Here is a 10,000-nt window from a genome sequence, read left to right as displayed (position 1 = left end):
CTCTCTCTGTTTGTTTGTCTGTCTCTCTCTCTCCTTCTCTTTCTCTCTCTCACGCACACAGTATCTACTAGGTTTTCATATTATAAATAAGAGGTCTGCCATTGCAAAACCCCCCCAAAAAATTGCATAATATTTCCTAAAAATCTGATCGCTAGTATAAAGTCTCGCAAAGAATTTCGTAATTTTGCCATGTTATTTATTCGACCGACGTTCAGGAAATCACGTTTAATGACGATCAATAATAATTTTATATGTGACACATAATCAAAAGTGGAGTAAGAGCTGACGTGTTAATTTCCTAAAGCTGAGAAGTGTGAACATTCACCAGTTTCTCGGAGATAGATAGATAGATAGAGAGTGATATATATAGAGAGATAGAGATAAAGAGATAGAGAGAGAAAATGAGAGATATATAGATAGATAGAGAGAGAGACAAAGAGAGAAAGAGAGAGAGAGAGAGAGAGAGAGAGAGAGAGAGAGAGAGAGAGAGAGAGAGAGAGAGAGAGAGAGAGAGAGAGAGAGAGAGAGAGAGAGAGAGAGAGAGAGAGAGAGAGAGAGAGAGAGAGAGAGAGAGAGAAAGAAAGAATGAGAGAGAGAGTAAGAGAGTGAGAGAGAGTGAGTACGGTTTAAAAGCTTTGCCTGGTATGTCTTTCAGTCATTATCTACCTTGCTAAGCATCAGTGCTTTATCGTGGGTCATTTCTCTTAAGTTCTGAAAGATTGCTCTCCTTATTGCAATATTATTTGTATGATGTATATAGGTATGGCTAATTAATTAACAAAAATAATATGGATAAGATAAATAGTAGATAAGTGTCAACGAATACGATAAATGCTGAATAAATACCAATAAAGAAGGCAACAAAAATAATTAGTAACATTAAATATAAAATTATATGGTACCATTAAATACGAAAAATAAAAATAAATAGTATCGTTAAATAAGAGACATGATAGTCCCATGTACAAGATGTTGACTAAAGGCCTCATGCACTTTTATTATCATTGTCATATAAGCGGCTGATGTTTCTCATGGGTGCGAGTACACGAAGGCAAACACAACACATAAGAACACAAAATACCAAGTATCAACGGCAAAACTGTTAAGAAGTACTGAAGAAAAACATCAAGGAAAAATTCACTGACAAGAAAAGGGATAAAAAGACTAAAAAAAAAGTTAAAAGTTCAGAGGATAGAAAAAAAAAGACAAAAATCAGTAGAATATACTATCCATAAAAAAAGATTCTTCCTATAATTCGGCCACGTAATATGTGATGTGCAACCTGGACTCATTAACAGATCGGTGAATAAGGCGGACGCCCACGACACACGGTGACTAGTTCATTGATATTCTCCCCAGCGATGCCATTTAGTCCAAAAGATTAGATTTAATGGAAATACAGATGGTGCGAAGTGTCAACGATAACATCAAAATTAATGTCTTTTTTGCCAGTATTATCACTTTTTGGACTTGCTGTTTTTTTTTTCCTTTTTTATATGAATCCAATTTGTGATCAAGTTAAAAGAATACTTAATTCGAGATTGATGTTGTCCCAAATCAACGAGGAAGTTAATTCTGTGAGTAAAATATATTGTGAATAAAAAAAGAACTCAAATAAAAATTATCAATTTATATCAATTTTCAAAAGATATTAATCTGATGAATCGCGGCAATAATATATTCAAAATAACCATGACATTGGAGAGAGCAAAACAATGCAACAAACAAAGAATCGATTATATACCGTGGGACCAAAAAATGAAAGTCATCACCCTACCCCCACCCCCTCCCTACCCCCCATCCACCAACCCCCTCCCTATCCCAAGGTAAATAAGCCACTTATGTTATTAGCAAATTGCCATAGGAAATAATTTGTTAAAAAGCCTCTCATAAACATTAGATTCATTTAACATGTAAAATGGACGTTGTTGTTGGTATGAGAGCAAATGATAATACTTAAGGATAATATTTTGTCATATTTTGTGTCTGGGATTGCTTGCCTGTCGAGCGGGAACAAGAAACATACAAATATACTTTTTTTATGTTGATGAATACATCATCTACAAAATTGCTTTATAATTGCCTGGACTGTCAAAGAACACCCACAGTGTATCTAATACATAAATCATTTTCATTGGCTTACAAATATTTACTCTCCAAAAACTGTATCTGTACCTCCAAAAAAATAAATTTTGGTATATTATCATGATAACTTGGATAATAAACAAACCTGCTCACCCACACGATTTTTTAAAAGTAATATTTAAACGTGCATTATATAATCTTCACTTATCTACTTTTGGGTAATATATAGATCTATTAACCCACTTGTAAAAATATATATATTTGAAGAGAACAAACAAACAGATGTTTTGAATCCTAACATAAAGAGAGAGGGAGATAAGAGAAGACAAAAAGACAGAGAGAGAGAGAGAGAGAGAGAGAGAGAGAGAGAGAGAGAGAGAGAGAGAGAGAGAGAGAGAGAGAGAGAGAGAGAGAGAGAGAGAGAGAGAGAGAGAGAGAGAGAGAGAGAGAGAGAGAGAGAGAGAGAGAGAGAGAGAGAGAGAGAGAGAGAGAGAGAGAGAGAGAGAGAGAGAGAGAGAGAGAGAGAGAGAGAGAGAGAGAGAGAGAGAGAGAGAGAGAGAGAGAGAGAGAAAGAGAGAGAGAGAGAAAGAGAGAAAGAGAGAGAGAAAGAGAGAGAAAGAGAGAGAAAGAGAGAGATCCCGAAATGGAACTATTATTATTTATCCTCATCACGAGGGTAAAAGCTCTGTTTCCCGACCCTCGCTCATGGAAGGTGATAACCCTACTTACTTATGGAAATAATGGGGGCGTGCGCCGTAGGAACATAATATCATCATTAAAGCAACACTATGGGAGAAGGGGGGCGCGTGTCCATGCTAATGCTGGTGGAGACGCTCTGGCTACACTGCGTTCGGGAGTTTTTTTTTCGTTTTATGTAGCATTTTGTGGGTAATTTTAGCATTTTCATTTTCAATAGTTAATCATCGCAATGCCGTAGTAACCTGTAATATTGCTGAATATGCCGAAGGGGTATCTAAATATACACTGCTGATAGTTATTAATAGCATTAATCTACATTGGTAAACCTTAAGCATTTCTAGATGTTAATAACCCGAAGAAAAACAAATATCAAGAGTAAGATAACTACAGGTATTAGTCAAGATTCTCGTTAATCATTAGAGATAATTATGCCTATATTCGCCTTTGTGTATGTTCCTGCGCCCGCCTTTGTCTGTCCGCAAGTATTTGTTCGGTCGCCCGTAATGAAAGGTGTCGGTCGGCGCCGGAAGAGGGACCAACCGACCAGGAGCGGTGGACGGACGACTCGGGGACTGGTCTTTTATGCCGCCCTTTGTGGCTCCTGGTCTCTAACCACACGCCCTCACCGAGTAGGATCTTTTTTTATTCTGATTTATCTTTGGTAAATAAATAAGATGTGTAAGGAGGAAAAACAATTTTGCCGATTTTTTTTGGTCGTGGAGGGGGATGGGCTTGAAGGCGCTTGATGGTGTAAACATGTCAGCTTCATGGATTAGTGTTACAGTAAAGGTTGTTAGTGCTGGCGTTTGTCTGTCCGCAGGAAAAGGGGTAATAGCAGTTCGAACCACTAAAAAGAGGTTATAACTCCAATAATCCCTGAAATTTGTTCTTGTTCATACTCACTATCCGGTTAAAAAAAAAGACCACTTCACACAATCCTGTTTAGTATTAATGCTAGGCTCTCGTTCAACGGATGGCTTGTTCAACACTCAAATCCATCTCTTAATACTTAAGATTTACCTCCCATTGTGTCGGAGTTATTTCCGAAGCCTCGCCCAGACATGCGGGCGTGAGAAGGGTACCTGAGCGAAGCAGCGCCGACCGGGAACCATCAACCACCCTCGACGGTATGAATGGTAGTATCGACCATCGTAAACAACTATTGGAAGTGATGGAGGGGAGAAATTTCGTGCGTCTGTAGTTTTTTTTAGACATATCTTTTTGTTTTTGTTTCCTCTAAAGTGTATCTTCTTTCATAAGCTTTTATCTATATTTGGCTATTAGACTGACAGAATGATTTTGTAAGAGTATGTATCGACTCTTAAAATAGAAGGGAAAAAAAAAGATTGATTGATGTTGCTCTTAGACGCTGTTCTTGTGAGTGTGTGGGCGGCGAAGCGTAGCAAGAGGAAACACGATTGGTGAGTAAAGTTGCATGGGCGGCCGACTACGTATGGATGCTGAAAAGTGCATGATTTTGTACCCTCTTAGTTTTCACACTATTGTCATGCATAACGCTTTTACAGAGCCGCTGTACCGAGCCTCGTAATGCACGGTGACGTCAGCTGTATGATCTATGTACCCAAATATGTGATATTACTTAGATGATCGTGTTGATTGTCTTGCAAGTGCTGTCAAGGTCCCGGTACCACTTGAATGGTAATACGTGTGTGCTTCATGCTATTAATGGCAAAAATATGGAGATACGCCTCATCTAAGATGCAGACTGTAAAATGATACAGACGTAGGTTGCAGGGGCGTAAAAATAGATAGGTACTATCCTGACGCGAAACATACAAACACGCACACACACACACACAATAGATATATGCATACACACACACACACACATACACACACACAAATATATATATATATATATATATATATATATATATATATATATATAATCATATATATATCTATGAACACACTCACATACATATGTATGCTCTTCTTTTTGTTTCTCTGCCTAAGTCCTTCTGTCTCATTATTTTTGCTTTCAAAATATTATATGTGTATTTCTATAATGTTCACTCAACACGCACGTATACAATCACAGGCTCAATTTCGGTAATCTATTATAATATTACATTCTAAATGTCACATTATAACGAATTAATCGCACTGTAGTTTGTATCCTCCCCAGATTGTAATACTCCCGAAGAGACTGTCTAGATGTCGATGCCAAAGGAATATGAGAAAAAGACGAAAGATAATATTACTGTTAACTTCAAGTGGAGGAAAAGAAAGAGCCAGGGCCAGCTCTTGATTAACTTCGCATGTTACACACTCGCTAAATGTCAAGAATCTCCTCTGTAACTCTCCGCCAGGCGAACACTTCACCCTTCTCTTCTCTCCTTCATTCCACCGAAAATAACCATTGCTACCAAGAGGTCCTCACGTGTAAATAGATACACTCTCACTGCAGGAAAGATAACACTGGAGACGCCTAGGACCTCGAGGGGAGTATTTAGTGTTAGTGGGATCAAGATGAACCTCGGAATGGGAAGGAAAATAGAGATAGTTGAGATAGCTGATGAAATAGGTGATTATGAAGAGGAATAGGAAAAAAAGGGAGGAAAATGCACATTGATGGGAACTAATAAAAACTTACAATCCTAATAATGATGATGATAACAATTGTGATGATAATGATGAGTATTATGATGGAGATAATAAAGAAAAAAAAGACAATGATAATATCAAAATCGATATAGAAATAACGACTACACTAAGACTACGACGATAATGAATAATAAAGATACCAATAATCCTAATATAACTATATAACAATAGAACAAAGAAGAAGAAACACACAAACAAAACAAACAACACAAAACAAACCTTCCAGAACAAAAAAACAACAAAAAACCCTCAAACTATTAACACCACGCCCCCCCTCCCTCCCCCCTTCTCTCCATTCCACATTACTTCCAAATCCACGAGAATTAATCTCCAGCGATCTCTTACTCCTGTTCTCTCCTCCCACTCAGCGAACCTCCCAAACCGGTCTACTTTGAATGCTTTCTGCCTGAGATGTATGACCTCTCCTCTCTCTCTTTTCACTTCGTCTGACTCTTCCTTCTCGTTAGCCTTGTATTCATGGCATTATATTTCTGTGGTTGGAGTTGGAGTAGTTCTTTTTTTTATCAAATGTGTGTTGTTGTTTTTGGAATGGTGGTTTTGTCCTTTTTCTGTGTCTCTGTTTCGTTCTTTGTTTATTTTTCGTTTTTTAAAAAATTCTCTGAGTGCTCTGTCCTTCTTTTTTTTCTTTTTTTTTTATCCCTTTAGGTCTTTCTATTTCCTTTTTTTTGTCTATCTGATATGTGTCTTTCTCTTCTGTGTTTATCTACTGTGCTCTTATGTGTCTATCTCATTTGTCTCTCTCCCTTTCGCTTATCTTTTTTGTATCTTTCTTTGTTTCCTTTCTTTCTCTCTATTCCCCAGAGCCTCGGCATCTCTACATAAAGATACCATGAGACTATGCTTTTCACATGATACATGCATCACTGACTTTCCACTTGCTTTATACACATCATCCTTAGATATAACGATAAAGCGAATATAAAAAAGTTGTCTGTTGAAATGATATTTATTATCTTATTTTCAATGGCGTCCAGATAATAGGGAAAGGAATTGAAAACCTTATTATTGCTTACCCCTTGTTGCAACACCCTCTCATGCTTGTGCCAAAACAACGATGTTCATTTATTCATGCTTTATGTCACTTTCGTCTAATTATGATTCACTTTCATTTTTATTATCATCATCAATTTTATAACTAAAAAAATGTAGCATCCATTAATATCTCAAAAAAAAAAAAAAAAAAAAAAAAATCCAAAGACGCGAATACTGACGAACTTCATTGCAAAATAGATAAATAAGTTGTTAAACTTTTTCCTCCTCTGAGTGTCAACTCCAGATGAGAGACAAAAGGTCTGGAAAGAAAGAAAAGAAGAAGGTAAAAGGAGAAGAAAAAAAAAGCGAGATTGAGACAAGAAGGAAAGAATACGTAGATAGAAAGAAAGCGTAAAGAAAGTTAGAAAGAATAAGAGGAAAAAGAAGGCGAGGTGCGTGGGTCGCTTTGTCAAGACATGTTTATGGCATGATTCCTGATGGGACTTTATGCTAACATAAGTTAAAACTTACTCTTGGACGTCTACTTGGTCCTGGGTGCCTCAAGCCATGTTGAAAATAGTTCCTACGTGAAATATTTGATAAATGTTTTCTGATCATTACTATCATTCTTATTATCATAATCCATGATATTGTTGCTATTGTATTATATCATTATGAGGGAGTCTAATTACACTTTCTGCAACTTAACAGGCTGGGAAGAGAAGGATATTGAATATAACAACCCATTCCTACAGGACCTAACGGCATTCACTAATGTTATTAACTTGAATGGATCTTTCCCTTTGCCTTTCCCCTCTTCTTCCTCCTTCTTATTTACTGATACTTGGCCCGTCCTCATGCCCTAATTTACGGCTGACCTTTGACCTCAGAGGACATATTGATCTATACTTCATAAATGTAATACATAATGACAGTAGAAAACTTTAAATATAGTCAAGCTCCACAAAACTTTCTTTCCTATCATGGCTGGTTGACTTATTTTTTCTTCCTATTTTCTCTCCGCCGTAGAGTTATCACGCCTTTTAATGATAAAGTAAGGATACTATCAAGGCCGACAAAGACGACATATCAAAGAACATATCCTATAAGGAGACAGGATAACAAGAAGGATAAACGGACAGTAATCGCGACAAACAGGATATCTCAATGAAATGGGAGGAAGAATCGGCAAAAAAAAAAGAAAAAAAAGAAAAAAATCGTGAGACTGAGAGAACAAAGAGTGAAGATAGAGTAAAGCAGGAGGAATAGAGACAAAGGGCGAAGAGATACAGCTGAGATGAGAGTCGTGGAAGAGAGACAAAGAGAGAGAAACATGAGACAAATGGAATGGCCAAGAGAAGAGGAGCAGAGAAACATTAGGACAGGGAGAGAGGAGAGGTGATTGGAGAGCAGGGGATATCACACCGCTTAATACCTTTCGTTGTAACAAAAGAAAGAGAGGAAAAAATGAGAAAGAAGAAGAAGAAGAAGAAGCATAAAAAGAAGAAAAAATGAATGACAAGCAAAAATTTCTGTTGGCTGTCTGTGACCGGTTGGGAGTCCTGGGGGAGGGGGAAGTGAGAGGGGAGGGTAAAGGGGGGAAGGGGGGAAGGGGGGGAAGGGGGAGGGGCACATACCAATCAGGGGTGACTCAGCAGAGCTTCCACACCTCTTGCTGTCGTATTTATACCAAAAAAAGTAATATTTCTACATCACCCATAATGAAGCAAGACTTGGAGTAAAAGTTGCCTTGAGACTCTACATCAAAATTGCCACATCTATTATTTCATTTTGGTTGCAATGGCTATAGACTCGAGTATCTTTTTTTTCGAAGGTTTCTCCATTTGCAGTGTTGCAGAACCGTTAAATGTCTACCTTTCTTGGCATCTTGTTCGTCGTCTCTCATCTATGGCTGTTGAATCGCGTAGAGTTTATCGCATTTAAATTTCGACAAAGCTCGTTACCTGATCTCCTTTGTTAGAAATCCTATGTTACACGATAACTAGTAAAACATGCCAAATCATCATCCAGAAATGATAGAAAGACAGGAAGAAGCAAGAGGAGAAAGACAAAAAATATAAAGAAAAGAGATCGACAGAAACAAGAAAACGACATTGTTATTTCAACGCGAGAGCAAATCCTCCTCCCCCGCCCTCGCCAGACAAGATTTTCGTTTGCAACATAAAAGATTTTCGCAAGGAATTTCGCAATGTCCCTATTATGGCCAAGGTCAGGTTAAGGACGGGTTACCCACGCGAGGGCGGCTCCGTGATGCAAATAAAAAAAAAAAGTAAAAAAAGAAAAGTAAAAAAGTAAAAAAAAAAGAATTAAGAGACGGCCCCCTCTGCTGTCTATTTCCTTGTAAAACGGACGCCCCAAGAACAAACGTCTGATCAATTTTGCACCCCGATGAACACAATGAACAACTCTCGTTAATCTACAGTTTCTCCCGTCAAACATCAACAGCGAGAATCAGGTTTCAAGGCATGTGTGTGTTTTCGCCTCGCTGAACAACATAACGCGGGCCACTTGTCTATGATTCTCTTATGCTATTTTCAATACTAAATTAAGTGTCTTGCATTATGTTACTTATATTGAATGTGAATATTTTCATTTCTGAGAATGACTTGTCTGTCTATATGTATGAGTTTTTTTTTAAATTTGGTTTGTGAGAGAAAAATAAAAAGGGGAAAAATGAGAAAAAAAGGGGAAATGTATTTGCTCTGGAATGCATTTATAAGATTTATTTATGGGGGAGGGATACACTTATTCGTCTGGGAACACAGTTATATACATTTACTTGCTAGTTTATATTCATTTATCATAGAAAACCTATTTATAAAGAGCAAATGTTCTTCTATTAGTGTCAGTATAATCTTGAAGATCTACATACCTATTTTATTGTTCAAGTAACCGTTCTCTCGGTTACTGATCTCTCGAGTATATCTGCACTTTGCAAGAATACATGATTCGGAATTATGTGCCTGCAAGATCTTACAATTCCGCCTCAGAGTGGACACGAGAACTTCCCTCTAACATACAATGATCTCGTTATACAACTAAGGATTCTCTTGTTCGGGGCAAGAAGATGCTCTTGTGGGACTGGTCACGTGCCCTTCTTAACGTCAACAGTGGGTAGAATTGACTAACATTACGGTTCGCAAAGTGTTTGACGAATACTATCTCGCAAGAAGCAACTAAAGCAAATATTCGGTATTTATCAAAATTATTAACAAATCTGAGCACAAAGACTTTCCATCTAACGATAACCTTCCATCTCGTTATATTCAGAACACATTATATACTTGCATATTGTTTTCTGCATTCAGGTCAGTGCAGTGCAATGCTTTCGGGATTCACTGGACATGAAACTCACAGTCACTATATTTCCAAAAACTGACTCAACGTTAATAGTAAGAATTACAACAACAGAAACAACAACTACAAGTAAAATACCATCAAAAATAATGATTATCATGGGTGGAATCCAGAACGTATTTAGTCAACCACGCGGAGCAGCAAGACTTATAATGAGTTCAGATCAGGGTATTGCATACCTCATAATTCAAGACTTGAGAATATTTGGCTTCTTATT

General features: G+C 37.4%; 1 protein-coding gene across 1 annotated transcript in view; it reads right to left on the bottom strand.

The window, feature by feature from the left end:
• Window positions 1-10,000, bottom strand: part of LOC122257473 (Organic anion transporting polypeptide 74D) — a 63,450-nt gene that overhangs the window by 19,522 nt on the left and 33,928 nt on the right. Inside the window, exon 5 of the mRNA XM_086535762.1 lies at window positions 3,329-3,392. Within this exon, the coding sequence (XP_086391888.1) occupies window positions 3,329-3,392 (64 nt within the window). The remainder of the gene's footprint in view (window positions 1-3,328; window positions 3,393-10,000) is intronic.

This window comes from Penaeus japonicus, unplaced genomic scaffold (assembly GCF_977035675.1).
Source record: "Penaeus japonicus unplaced genomic scaffold, GWHDUDI00000001_assembly GWHDUDI00000004, whole genome shotgun sequence".
Lineage (NCBI taxonomy): Eukaryota > Metazoa > Arthropoda > Malacostraca > Decapoda > Penaeidae > Penaeus > Penaeus japonicus.
The sequence above is the reverse complement of the archived record's forward strand: the minus strand, read 5'-3'. Positions and strand labels throughout refer to the sequence as shown.